At 38.5% G+C, this 13,900-nt stretch overlaps 1 protein-coding gene and 1 long non-coding RNA gene across 3 annotated transcripts in view; one reads left to right on the top strand and one right to left on the bottom strand.

Annotated features, from left to right (window-relative positions):
• Positions 1-671: 671 nt before the first annotated feature.
• On the bottom strand, positions 672-2,823 carry LOC134501732 (uncharacterized). The gene is made up of 2 exons (XR_010068384.1): positions 2,468-2,823; positions 672-1,155 (listed from the first exon to the last, which is right to left on the bottom strand). It is a non-coding gene; the product is annotated as an uncharacterized LOC134501732 (long non-coding RNA).
• A 3,413-nt stretch (positions 2,824-6,236) lies between these two features.
• Positions 6,237-13,900, top strand: part of SEC24B (SEC24 homolog B, COPII coat complex component) — a 45,234-nt gene continuing 37,570 nt past the window's right edge. For both annotated transcript variants that reach the window (XM_063310055.1, XM_063310054.1), the window contains exons 1-3: positions 6,237-6,395; positions 9,476-10,183; positions 11,234-11,395. In XM_063310055.1, coding sequence (XP_063166125.1) covers positions 9,493-10,183; positions 11,234-11,395 — 853 coding nt within the window. In that variant the 5' untranslated portion in view covers positions 6,237-6,395; positions 9,476-9,492. The remainder of the gene's footprint in view (positions 6,396-9,475; positions 10,184-11,233; positions 11,396-13,900) is intronic.

Genomic DNA, 13,900 nt, shown 5'->3' with positions numbered 1-13,900 from the left:
TTCAGGAAAAAAAATAAACCATACAGGAAAGTGGATCGTCTGTGTAGAACAGGAGTGGGTAACACATGACTCTGGTTTTTTTTGTCATAGTCGGAGCTCTGTAAAGCTAGTACAGTAATTCCTGAAAATTAGCAATAGCATTTCAAGTATTTTGAGATTGGAAATACCTAAAAACTGTAATCCCAAAAATAGGTTTTACACTAAAAACTTTAAAAGAGAGAAAGAAAAGATCAAGCTCTGTCCAGATATATGTGAGCGTTTTGTGATGTGATCTCACTCTGTCGGCCAGCAAATGTCAAGCGTAGCCATGTTAAAATGTTACTCATATAGGCTGGATAAAGAAAGGTGTTGAAAGAAATATGGTAACTGCTATAATTCACTACCACTGGAAGACTCTTTAGCCCAAATGAATTTCCCTCATTGCTTTCTACAAAAGCCCCTCCAGTTGGGGTTGAGATGGATTATAGATCCATTACCATTTGTTTCAACAAACTTCCCAATTTTTTAAAAAAATTGGGGGCCAGGCTAAGTTACTGTTCCTCTAAATAAATTGTGATGTTGCACCTATGTTTGCACCATAGTTGAACAGGCCCCAAACAATTTTAAGAGCTCCAGGGAAAGATAAAGTAAACTAGCAAAAGGGAGAAAATGGCAGCGCCACACAAAAGAAATTGTGTACAGGTGATACATTTATTGGCATTGATTAGAAATACTTTTGTAATAATTTACCAATAACCAGAGAGAGCACAGTCACAGAATTAAGATTACAGGAGGGAGACTGCATTAAAAAACCTGAGCTTGGCAAGTACATTCATGCACTTTTAAACCAAACAATGTTTCTGAGTATAAATTGAACAGACTGTTCCAGCTAATGTAACCACATTATTAAAGAGAGACAAAGGGAGCTAAATTTATATAGAGCTGCTTGAGGTCTGTTTTGCTAATTAGCAGCACATCTGGCTTTACTAACAGATGGTTTCATAGAAAACAAAAACTACATTTGGAAGGTAATTTATTAGCTTTCAGTATAAATGCAAAGCAAGAATCACTAGTAGAAACATATTCAGCCATCTCATTTTCACAAGAAATAATATATATTAGTCTCCACTCCGGGCCAAAGACGAGATGCAGTCATCCTGACCTGGTACCTGTAAGCTGTTTGGAAGTAAATGAGAACAAGTTCAGGTTTAATCCTAACAAGACTCCAGCTTGAAATGGAACTATCCTACAGAGAGCATATTGCACAATATGTTTTTTTTTCTGGATTTATAGCTTCTGCTAGAAGAGCCAATAGAAGTCATGCCATGTCACCCTTTGCCCAACTTTGGCTAGTGTGCCAGTTGCAGCTGTCTCTAGAATGAGAGACTTCATTGACAGTCACTTATGTCCTTGTCACTTTACAACTGCTGCAGTTTACTCTACCTGGGGCTTACCCTTGAGGACCATTCAGAAACTAGAGCTGATTCAAAATGCACCTACCTGCATGGTAACAGGTGAAGTCTAATACAGCCATGTAACACCAATATTGCAGAAGCTGCCTTGGAGGCCAGTGTCTGCATTTGGTTAAAATGTGCTGTTCCTGAGTGTCACAGTGTTACATAGTGTTTTTTTCAAACTGGAGGTATATTTATTGCAAAGGTGGCAATGGACACAGAAACACATGACAGTGGAGTCTGCTATGCTTTTTACTATAAACAGTTAAACAGAGTTAAACAACAGTCCTGGTGTCAGGTTTCCTCCCACCTCTCCCTCCCAGTGACTTTCCCCCTCCTTTCTCTCCCCCCCCCCCATTTCTGGGCTTGACAAGAGAAGGAAAGTGAAAATAAAGGAAGGGACTGGACTTTACATAGTGTGCCTTGAATTTTATCCTGCTCAGCCAAAACATCTACTGCTTCTCTGTTGGGGGATGAACTTCTCTCAGGGTCTTCTGCCCAGTTTTCCCCCAGAAACCAGGGCTTTTCTACTGGCAGCTGATTCCCTCTGCTCCCTCCAGGATCTTTGATGTAGCTGCCACCTGCAGCCAGCCAGGGCCCTCCTTCCCGTTCTTGGGTTTTGCGTGGAGGTCTCATCCCTCTGGGTCTTCACTTCCCTTCATCCAGGGAAGCCATCCCTGGGCCATTCTTCTCACCCCGAACAGGAGCCAATAGATGCTCTGCACACTTCACTTCTCTGTCCAACTTCTTTCCAGCTACTCCATTAACTCCAACTACTTGTCTTTTACTTACCTCTACTTCTCTCCACTCCTCCTTCTCTCTCCAATTTTTGGTTAGACCAGCAGCATATCCCACAGCAACTGAGGAGGCAGATGTCCCCCTGGGGCTCTAGTCCCCAACATCTATGTACTTCACTGCACCAATGGGGGTGCTGTCACAAAATCTCACAGCCAGGTCAGTTCATCAGGCCTTGTGATAGAGCAGCTGCCCTTGAAGGCCAGAACTCAGACTCTTCCCCCTCTCCTTTTACTTACTCCAATGCTGGCTTATGCTGGCAGCAGCAATCATGCCAGGCCACTAAAATCCATATGCCACACAGACAAAGAAAGCAGCTGCTATAATTTTATTTTCATGCATTTAGGGTCTTGTAAGCATTTCAGGGTAACATTGCAATGTAAAAGGAGAGCTTAAAATATTTTAAATAAAGTATATAGTCTGTTAAAGGTCTAAAGTTCCCTTTAAAGGGACTTTAAAATAATACTTCAATACTCTTTTAAAGAGTATTCTGTCTTCAGAACCTGTTTGCATTGCTGAATACTATTTTGTCTGCTGTACATTAAATTCTTTTATACTGTAATAGTGTATCTAAGCCAGAATAGTTTAACAAAAACTTAACATCTAATACTTGACTTCACAGTGAATCCAGTTGTATTGCACAACATTGGAAAAAAAGATATTGTACTGACAATATCTGATTGGGAACTCAAAGAATATGCAGCAATGATGAAACTAACAGCATATATACAGAATAGAAGTTTCACTAAATTTAAGCAAGAATAGCCCCCATATCTACTATATATAAAATACAGCAAAGCAAATAAAAATGTTTAGAGTATGGCTTCTAAAGTTTATGTTAATAAATATTGTAAATTGGTTGGAGTAAAAAAGGGGTTATTCAGAAATTAAATACTTATCTATATGATTTTTTTTCTTTTCCTTATTTTTCATATTTACAAATACAGTGGGGATTTGACACTAAGCTCAAAGATTTATGCAGTAATATATACATATATATCTCACAAAAACAAGTCAATGTAGTTTGTCTGGAATGGTTATCTTTTGTTAATGTTATATTGAGCATTAATTGTATACCTCAAGAAATTTCTTTGTCAGGCTTCCAGTGGGAACATGCCTGTCTGAACAGCTGTGCTTGCGGGCTCTGCTGAGCCTGAGCAGAACTGACAACATGGCAATTTTTGGGCTCAGGCAGGTTTTTCCTGAAGCCCAGGAGTGCTTTTCCAGAGAGAGGAAAACACTTGGAATTACCCCATCTGTCCTTGGGGCGTCACCATTTCCAAGCCGCGCTGTAGCCTTAAAGGGACATTAAGACTGGCCACCCCATTTCTAAATCATCCAATTTATTTTTAAGTTTATGTACCCTAAGAGAGGCTTTCTACAGCAAGGAGAAACATGTTCTCTTGGTGCTTATCATTATTTTTGTGATTAATTTCTTTAAAAAAAAATCTTTTAAAGTTTTGGATGTTGTTTCCCATCCAAATATTAAGGAAGGTTGAGAGTATGTAATTGCCTCCCTGCTGTTATTTTTGTACTAAATTTGAAGATTTTAGCATTTTCCTGCATGTTGAATCTGCTGTTTTGAACTTTCAGCTTTCTGTTGCTACTTTCCCTGGGGAACTGCCTGTTATCATACTTTCACTTCTGTAAACACGTTTCAGAATTTTTATATTATTTCCCACTTTTGCTGATTAAATATCTAGGGGGTGCTATAATCTACTGCATGAGACATGGATGATTTCAAGCAAACTTTCTTGGGTTTTCATCATGACTTTAAACAGATCCTTTTTGATTCCTGTCAAGTTTTTCTGCAAGGCATTCAGGACATGGTGGAAAATATGAGGTCTAAAATGTGTCATCTGGTTGGGGATGTAGTGGAAGAAACTGAAGAACTTAATGATAGAAATGTTTCTTCTAATAGTGAGATCGGGGCTTCTGTTGAAATACTGGATGAAGACCAGATAGTCGAGTTGAAGAAATTAAAGGGACAGATTGAATTGCAAGCCATAAGTGAAACTGAATTGCTGATGGAACGTTATGGAAAAGAAGGGATTATTAGGTATGGGAGGCTTTTTGTCGAGAAGTCGGCATTCTTAAGGGGGCAGTTGGGCTGTCTGATTTCTTGATGAAAAACGTTCTGTGTGTATTGTGGGGATGTGTAAATGCTCTGGTTTATTTTGAAGTGGGTTCAGGGCTTAAGAATATCTATCTGGATTGCTTCTAGGGCTGGTTTGACTTCATTCATCTTTAATGATTTGGACTAAGATTAATAAGGTATAATAAATGCTTGGTTTTAGGCTTAATATGATTAAGACTATTATAATTGTTGTATTATTAATTATAATGGCAAGCAATTTATATGCTTTTTAGTTTAATTTTTATTATAGTAGACAGAAATGTATAGAATAGTAGTAGGAAGGAAATAAATGTTATCTTTGGGGGGAAGTTGATTAGGATACACACACACACACACACAAATATTTCTTTTAATATAAGGGGATGGCACAACTGTATTTAGTGATTTTTGTAATGTGCCAATGGAATGATTTATAGAAATAATGTGATTTTGGTTTAATATAGTGTAAGGGATTGATTATGGAAAATGTGTTGTATATCCTTGCTGTTAAAAGTCGGAAGTCACCTCTTCTTGTAATTGTAAAAAAAAAAATTCTGTGTTTTCACACTTTTTTAGTTTTCTCTTTTGTAGTTTTTGCTTTTTTGTAGTTTTTATCTTTGTCTTAAATCTAATAAAATTCTTGTAAAAAAAGAAATTTTCTTTGTCCACTTATTGATATGTCTTCTAGAATTATCTCTTTGTTTTAAATAATTTTTAAGAGTTATATTTTTGAAAATGTAATCACAACACAAACTAGTAATTCTAATGGCTGTGTTCACTAGGACTAAATAAAAGACAGTCAATATCCTGGCATTTTGAAGCCATACATTCAGGTGTGCAGGAAGCAATGCGTTACTTCTGTTTGAAGACTGATTTCTACAAATCTGTGCACATACATACAATTATTAAAAGACAACCTCAGTACTTCACAGAAGGCAAAATATGGAAGTGTTTTCCCCTTTTTGGTCTTTAAACATGATACACATTTATGTAAAGTTTATATAGCCCATTTAAGATTACAGGCTCATTCTGTGATAAAAAATGCCAAACTACTTGCCCCTGCCTTGTTTGTTCATAGATAATATCTTTCTTCAATAAAATTATTTTTTCTGAAACTTTAAAAATGATTGCTGGTGTTGTAATTGAGTATGAGCATAACTAGGTAACCAAAACACAGTTTTCATAAAACATACTAAGCCAAAAACAGAGTACATTATGACTTAGCATGCTGTGTGAACTCAGACAATTGTTGTTTATCCAATACACCAGGCCCAGCTAGGTAGCAGCATCTAGCAATCTTGGCTCAAAATCAGATGTGGTTAGCCCTAGAATAGAGATCATTAGCAAATATCCGAGCTGTAAGTTAGACATGTAAAAAAAAAACTTTGGAAGGCAGCAATGGTGAATCGCTTCTGTACTGTTGCCAAGAAAACTACATCCCCATGTAATCACCACCGGGAGCCAAGCACAACACAAGGAAACCAGTACTTTCACATATTGTAGTTAAACTACAGTTTAGCAATGCTGCATTAATCCAGCCATTCTTGTTTAAAATCCATGGCTTTTAACAGTCATTGTTAAACTTATTCAATAAACCACAATTAAACCAATCACTACGAACGTACTAGGAACAGTCCAATTCCGCGCTCACCACTGTAAGCAATTTTCCTACCAGCCAGGACAATTTTCATCTTCTGGCCGGGAGGCAGTCCCAGCAAACCATATATGCGCAATGCAACCTGGGAGACATTTTAGACCAATGGGCAGCGTCGATTGGCTTTCGGAGGAGGAGCTTCCGGGGTCGCGATTGGGTGGTGAGGTTTCTTTCTGGTCGGATAAAAGGGCATATAAGGGAGCCCCGCTGTGGGCCTCAACCATTGCTGTTGCGACTTCAGCAAGCCGGTGTGGAGGAGGGACCCATAAACAAACACTGTGGCCCGGCGAAGAAGGGAGGCTAAGCGAGGGAAGACGGGTCGGAGAGATCATTAGGAGAAACAAATAGGCTGCGCAACAAAAATTTAGATCGTGGCCGCCTGGCTTGTTTCCCCCGGGTAGGTAGAGGGGTTTGGGACTGGACGGGGAGCCCAGGGAGAAAAATGGTAGCACCCGGAGCTTCGTAGCGGCGCCAGGAGTTTTGCTGAAGCTGCCTTGCGCTTCCCCATTGCTTCACCACCACCCCTGGTAGTTATGTAGTTTTCTTGTGTATCTGTCCACAGGCTTCGTGTGGAGATGCGTGCCGTTGTTCCTTTCTACATGCTTGTTAGAGTAGATCGGAAGATAGCAGTTATATGAATGCATCGTGTATCGTGGTTCAATTATTGTTCTGAAGTTGGCTGTTCGGTGGGTAGGAGCTTAAGTTCCAGGGGAGTTTTGTAAGATAGCTGGCCTGGAAGGGTAGTTCTGGATGTAAGATTGACGTTGCAAAGAACAGATATATTCCAGTTAGATAGCAGACAGCTTTTTAAAATATGGAATACACGGACACACACACACACAGACAGATATATATGTGTGTGTTTATTATTTCATTTATTTAATTTTTATCCTGCCTTTATTATTTTTTTTATAAATAACTCAGTGCATAGTTCTGCATATACACACACATATATGCATACCCATTTTTAATGTCAGTGTTGGTCAAATGAGATATAGTTCCATTAAACCTGATGAGGACATTTTCACAAATTGTACTTAAAATGAAGGGAATGGAAGATTTTAAGTATCTGAAGGAGTGTCACCCAAAAGAAAGTAAAAATCTGTTCTTTGTCATTCAGGGTATGGATTATGCTGTAATGGTCTAAAGTCCCAAGAAATCAGATACTGGTTGAATGGTAGGAAAAATAAAACCATGCTAACAGTAAGAACATTATGATATTGAGACCTATTGGGAAATAGTGCTCCACTGGATTGATACTTATCTGGATTGATAGTTCTGTGATTCTGAGTAGTTTTGACCTTCATGGCTTATATGCTGTCTTCAAGCTCTGATTCTGTGAAAAATTACATCTGGGAAATACACATTTAGCCTAGTAGTAAGGAGCCTATCAAATACTTCCTGAGAAGTATTTGATAGGCTCCCAATTGTTCTTGTCAGCAGAGTTGATAGTTAGGGATAGGAGTTGTTTTCAAGAATGAGGAGGGTTTCTAAGCTGAAAATTAATTGAAAACAAAGGTGATTGGCCTGCATGGAATACTTGAATAAAGGTGTTAGGCACCTCCCATCTGCCAACTAAAATGGACTGCAGTATTTTACTGTGTTAAAGCCAGGTATTTGTGGCCTGCCAAGCAAAATGGAAGCAGAGAGGTTTAGAGCTTCCATCCTTCTCTTCACACAATTGAGTTCTATTCATCTGGAATCTCCTCATTTGTTAAAGGCTAAATGTGTTTTTGTGATTTTATTGTTGACAGGAGAGCCATCAATACAGAAATTAGGGTAAAAATGCATTTTGACAAATGTTGGTTAGAATGATTTATGAGTGACGTTGTAATTGTCATGTTTCTCAGTGTGCAGTAGTCCAGTATTGTCAAACAAAATGTAAAGTAAGCTAAAGCAGTGGTCCTAGTTTCTTTGATCAGTATGTAACTGATATGGTAATTAGAGCCAATGCGGTATGACTACTAAGGTGTTGAGCTATGATTGGCAGGATCTACTTCTAATGTACCTTTAGCTGTGGACGCTCACTGTTTCAGCCAGCCTGTTTTGCACAGTTGTTTTAGAGATAAATGTGGAAGACGGAGTTCTCTGTAAACCACCTTGAGCTCCTGACTGAAAAATGGGCTTAAATTAAATAAATTAGGAAGTTGATAGGCATTGAAATCTTTAGATATATTCACTAGTTCTTGTCAAGAAAAGATCAGGTAGTTGGTTGTACCTGAACCCAATTGAATGCAAGGCTGGTTGTACCTGAACCCAGTTGAATGAAAGGCTACTTGTTTGTGTCTAGTCAAAAACAACCTGAACTTATTTATGAGAAGCTTCTTGTGTGAATTAACTTAAGAATGTACAAAGTCTTGCTGGATCAAACTGAAAGCATATGTGGACTAACTCTATTTCTGCAATGTTCCACCAGATCATGAGTGCTTTAGTACCACTCATTTATTTCCCAGTAATTGGCAGTGATCAAGAAATGTATTGATGGTGGGAGCAATGTATTGTCTGCATGCTGACTGCCACTAATAATCTTATTCACTTAATGCTTTTTCAAGCTCTCCAAAATGATGGTCATCTGCTTATTAGTATTAATAGTATTAGATAGAGGGGTCTAGTACAGCTGCTGAACTCATGGTTTGTATGCAGAAGGTCCTAGGTCAATTCCTGATGTCTCCATTTCAACTGGAAAGACCCTTATCTGGAGAATGGACCAATGACTTGATCGAATACTTTTGTAAACTGCGTTTTTTAAATTGTTAAAAAATTGCTTGACTTTGGTCCTAGATTATCGTTATGATCCAGAACAATATGAAAGATACAGCGCAGACCTTAAAGTAGATTGAAGTATGTATGTTATGTAATGTATGTATGTATGTGTATATGTGTGTGTGTGTGGTGTATACATATATATATACAGACAGACACACCCACCAGATAAGATTCAGTCTTATGCTAAAACAATAGCTGCCTATAATTATGTTGTAATTTAAATATTTGTTTCTTGTTAGTATCTTTAAGTAATTTTGATTTTTATGTTATAACATTATCACAGTGTAAATATCTAGTTCCCATTGAAAAGAGGCAAAATATGTTAAGTGAGCCTGTACTCTCTTCTGCCTGGTGACAACACTGTAATTCTTCATAGAAAATTACACAGATGATTTAGTTTTCCATTCACATCTGATATAAAAATTTTATATTAATTGTTTCAGTGCCTGCAACTTGTAATTATGCAGGTTGCTATAAAATTATCATCTGTCCTCTGTACTGGTTGATTGATTATATGCACCAGGTTGGTGTCAGCTCTTAGCAATTACATTGGTAGACTTTCTCCAACAGAAACAAACATCCTGAAATGCAAACTAGTTTGTTTCTTCCCACATTTTCTTTTGCAACTGATGTGTCCTACTGATATTTGGGTTCATATTCTTCCTTTAAAGAGTATGCAGCTTTAATTATAATAATCTTTCTTTCTTCCAGGATTAGCACAGAATCTGATGCAGTTCTCCCCTGGATATGGATCACATCCTCAAAACTACAGTGCTCCCTCAGGAAACTTCTCACAAGTGCCCAGTAAAGCAATTCCTTCACAGCTGGAAAACTATTATAGTGCAGATTATTATTCTGCCCAATGTCCTGTACCAGCACAAAATGCTAATGTCTCTTCTGTGACACCGAACATGTTAAACGCACAGGGATCGCAACACTTGTACAGTAGAGCACCTCATAATGCAGCACCATCAGGACCTGTCCAAGGAACAGTATCTCCGGCATCCCAGTTGCATACCAGCATTTCACAGTCCTATTCATCATCTACTAGTCCCTACAGTAATTCCATCTTGCATTCTACCAGATCTTCTGCTCCATCTCAGGGATTTGTTGCTTCCTCTAGTCACTATCCCATGCCTGCTGTGTCTAGTGCTGCTTACCCTAATATTGTATATCCTCCCATGTCCACTGGCAGTCCATATGGGCAGATACCTAGTTCTCAACCAGCAATGTCACATGGCTATTTGAATGTGGCAGGTGCTTATTCTAATCAAAGTAGAGCTCCACTTACAGGACAACTTGGAGTTCCTTTGGGCTACAGCTCTGCATCATGGAGTGCTCCAGAGCTCCAGTTGGCTCAGGAGAATCGTGGCAGCTTTGCAGGATCGCTACCTGAGAGAGAGAACACAATGAGCACGGGTATTGCACAGAGAAACAAATTAGATGTGATAGAGAATACAGATAAATTTATGTGCTTGCTTTATGCTTAAAATGGATTGACTGATGTGCACAAAGTTGTGTGCAGGTGATGGAAGCTGAATGTTCTTACTGTGCTTAATATTCTGTTTTTTTCTTCTTCCTCTTAGCTTGCTTTTTCTTTCTCTCTGTATAAGCTGAATGTGTTGCTGTGTGCTGTTAAAATGAATTCTGGATTATGTTCAAGATCGTTAGCTCCCTATTTAATCCACCCATACCTTTAAAGGAGTAAGAATGATTATTTGCAGGATTTTAATAAGCAGTATATTGCCTGTAATAGGCAAAGCTGATACATGTGTTATGCTCTGAGTGCTTTCAGTTTAATACTTTTTTTAAAAAAACTGAAAGTTGATTCTTCATTTTCTTGTTGATATTAATGTTGTGACAAAATAGACTAATCTGTTTTTCAAATTTGATTCCAAACTTCCATCAAGTAAGTCCAGGTCTATAAGCAAATACATGTATAGAAAATAAAGATGTGTAATGAAGCAAATTATTAATAAAAAAGCAGCTTCAAAGGAGTCCTACACAATTTTTTCAAGTCTTTTTTGAAAAATTCATTTATTCATTATATTCATCCATTGTGACATACTGAGGCATCAAGAATTATACCATAAATCATTTTAATATGCTAAGGATAATGGGGGGGTGTCAGTCATTAAGATCAAGGTCCAGCTATTTTCTTCTCTTCCATGAGAATAAAAATTACATTGTAAAGATGGGAGGATTGTCATCTGTTTGCTTTTCTTAAATCATTTAAGACTTAGACAAAATTACCATGAACATACCTATACCATGTAACAGCATATTGTAAATTACCATAATTTTATTAAAAACTTTGAGCCTGTTATCTGCATGCTTCTCATCCTGCCATTTTCAGAAATTTCATGCTATATCTGTTTTTAACTGTACAATAGCTATCTCTCTGAAAATGATTTGTTAATCGGTATAGGTAATCCCTTATAATGTATATTCTCCGTGTTTGATTTTCAGGGTCACCACATTCTGTAAATCAGAATCTCCACTCAGTAAAACCTGTCCACGGAGTGGTTTCACCTGCAGCTTCTTCAGTTAAACCGTCTGTTTTAGAGAAGACAGGAAAGCCCATCACTTCATCTTGTCTTACACAGACATCAGATTCTTTTCTTCATGAAGGTATAGAAACTGGCATATGAGAAATGTTTTCTATGTGTTCTAAATTGCACAGAATTGTAAGTTAAGAATTTGTAGGATTTTGTACATATTATATTTTAATAAAATGCTATTGGTGGGTGCAGGTAATTTGAGAACAGTGGTATAGGACTGTAATTTTAATATTTGTAAGATTTTAGTTCTAATTTAACTGACTACTATCTTCTATATTTTATAATGCAGAAATAATGTACGTACCATAATTATATACAGAGCTTGCATCTATGCAAGTCAGCTTATGTCTTGTCAAAATTGCAATTATAGAGTCAGAGTCAACTTGTCCCAGTGGTGACCTTTTGTTTAAACTCCTGTGTCATAATGCATGATGTATTTACAGGAGGATGTACAAAATGTTCTGTGCAAGAACTGTTCTGTGCACAGTACAACTGTTTTCAGGTGGCCCATGCTCAAACCCAACATGTGTGTTTTTGGACATCAATCCAGATGGGTCTGTTTTATTTCAGGTGCAAACCAAAATGTGTTTGTTCCAGTGTTCTGAATGTTTTATCCTGTTTTAGTTGCTATAATTGAAAGACGTCTTTTGCTATTGTGCCTATTACTTTTTTAATTCTCCTGTCTGGGTCAGGATAAAAGGTGAGATCAGTCATGTCCATACTGCTGTTTAGCTTTGGCCGGTTGTGACAATAATATTTGAGTTTTGAAGTAAAGCAGTAGACTTTTAAGGAGCACATAGCACAGAGGGAACTACTCCTAATATGTCATTGAAGGAAGTCTTTCTAAAGAGAATGAAATTGTTGTGAGGGCTGTTAGACTCAATGCTGGACTGGTGCTTACATACAGTTTGCAACCAGTACTCTTATGGACCACTACTGCAAGATTTCTGCTGGAATGTGAAGAGTTGGTGAAGAGATCACTGATAATAAAGGTATACATTGTAATGGTTGCCTACTCCAAAATACTCAGTCTCACAAGCCAGAGCTTAAAGGTAACTGATTTATTATAAGAATAGTGTGCAAATACAGAGAAAGCTGAGAATGAGCAAAAGCACGCCAAATACAAACTAAAAACCCTTGCTTCCAAACCAATCCCGCCCCTATCCCCTCTTAGCAACCACCCCCTCCCAGGTGCTAGCAACCGTTACCCACATCGGCCTGAGAAAGTAACCTTGAACAGAGTTACAAACTCAAACATACATTCCCAAGTAGCAAGATAAGAAACAAAGAGAGACAGAAAAATACCAGCAAGCCTGCAAGCCTGCAATGCACGGATCAGAGCTGTGACATGTGAAACGTTACGATGTTAACAGAACGTTGAAACGGTGAACATGACATACATGTCTCAACACCTGATCCCTCAGAACATCCCCATCCAGTAAAACTCCATCTCCCTGTTGTTCTAGCAGCTGTGTGTCTAGTAAGTGGCCATACACAACATAACGAGACATTTGGCTATATGTGCTTTTGATCCCTGGGTGTGAAGACTCGTGGCTGAGGCAATTTCTGAACTTCATCTGTTCTTCACAGGGATCCTTTTAATGAAGCAATAGCCATGCTGAGCCAGAATTTTCTGCTTGAAAAATCCTTTGGTGAACTCCAGAAGAATCTGGGATCAAAGGGTAACACCCTTGGCAGCCCATTGTCACACTGAATCATGCATTGGTTGAGACCTTGGGTTCTGAGCAAGAATTCCGCTTGCCAACCTGAATTAGCTGAGGGTGAAGGGGATGATCCTGCACTGACCCCTCCCCTGCCTGGAGACAACTCCTGGTGATGGAGATGTCCCAGGTACAGGACAGAAGTCTAAACTGCAGCAGCTACTGCCCCAGTTCTGGCACAGGATTCTTCTCAGTTTACAATAGTTTGGTATAATGCCTGGGAGAAGATAGGTATTGTCTGCTGGCTCACCCTCTGAGTCATTTGTTGAATGGAACATGGCCTCTCTTTCACATCCCCTGAAAGATACATACTGGATGATATCCACATGGCTCACCTGGCTGTCTTTTTCAGTATCTGAGCAACACCACTGAATGAGGCACAGACTAGAACAGACTTCATGTGGGATTATCTAATCCCTGCATCATCTGAGTTGCAGTAGGACTTAACCACCATACCTTCCATAGTTTTACACACACACACACACACACACACCCTTGAATGCAGTGCTATGGCCCATGGACTTGCCCTCATGACCAGTGATGACATGTTGGGCTGCAGTCTTTGATTCAGCCAGTTTATTTGCTTAGAGGTGAAACGAACTCAGAGCATGCATATATACATGCTGCATAGAGGTGGTAATCTGAACTCCATTGTTTCTCATGGATAAAACATCTGAAGCTATTCTGAGATATGATTCCCTTGAAACATGTAACAGGCAAATCATTTTGGGTTTTGTTTCTGCTAAAGTACAGCTAGCCCCACAGATTGGCAGAACTTTCAAATCTCAGTGTTTTATTTTGGGTTTAAGGCATATAGTGAAGAAGAGGTATAGAAGCAAGTTGTATGGCGAGAG

Source organism: Candoia aspera, chromosome 8, assembly GCF_035149785.1.
Source record: "Candoia aspera isolate rCanAsp1 chromosome 8, rCanAsp1.hap2, whole genome shotgun sequence".
NCBI lineage: Eukaryota > Metazoa > Chordata > Lepidosauria > Squamata > Boidae > Candoia > Candoia aspera.
The sequence above is the reverse complement of the archived record's forward strand: the minus strand, read 5'-3'. Positions and strand labels throughout refer to the sequence as shown.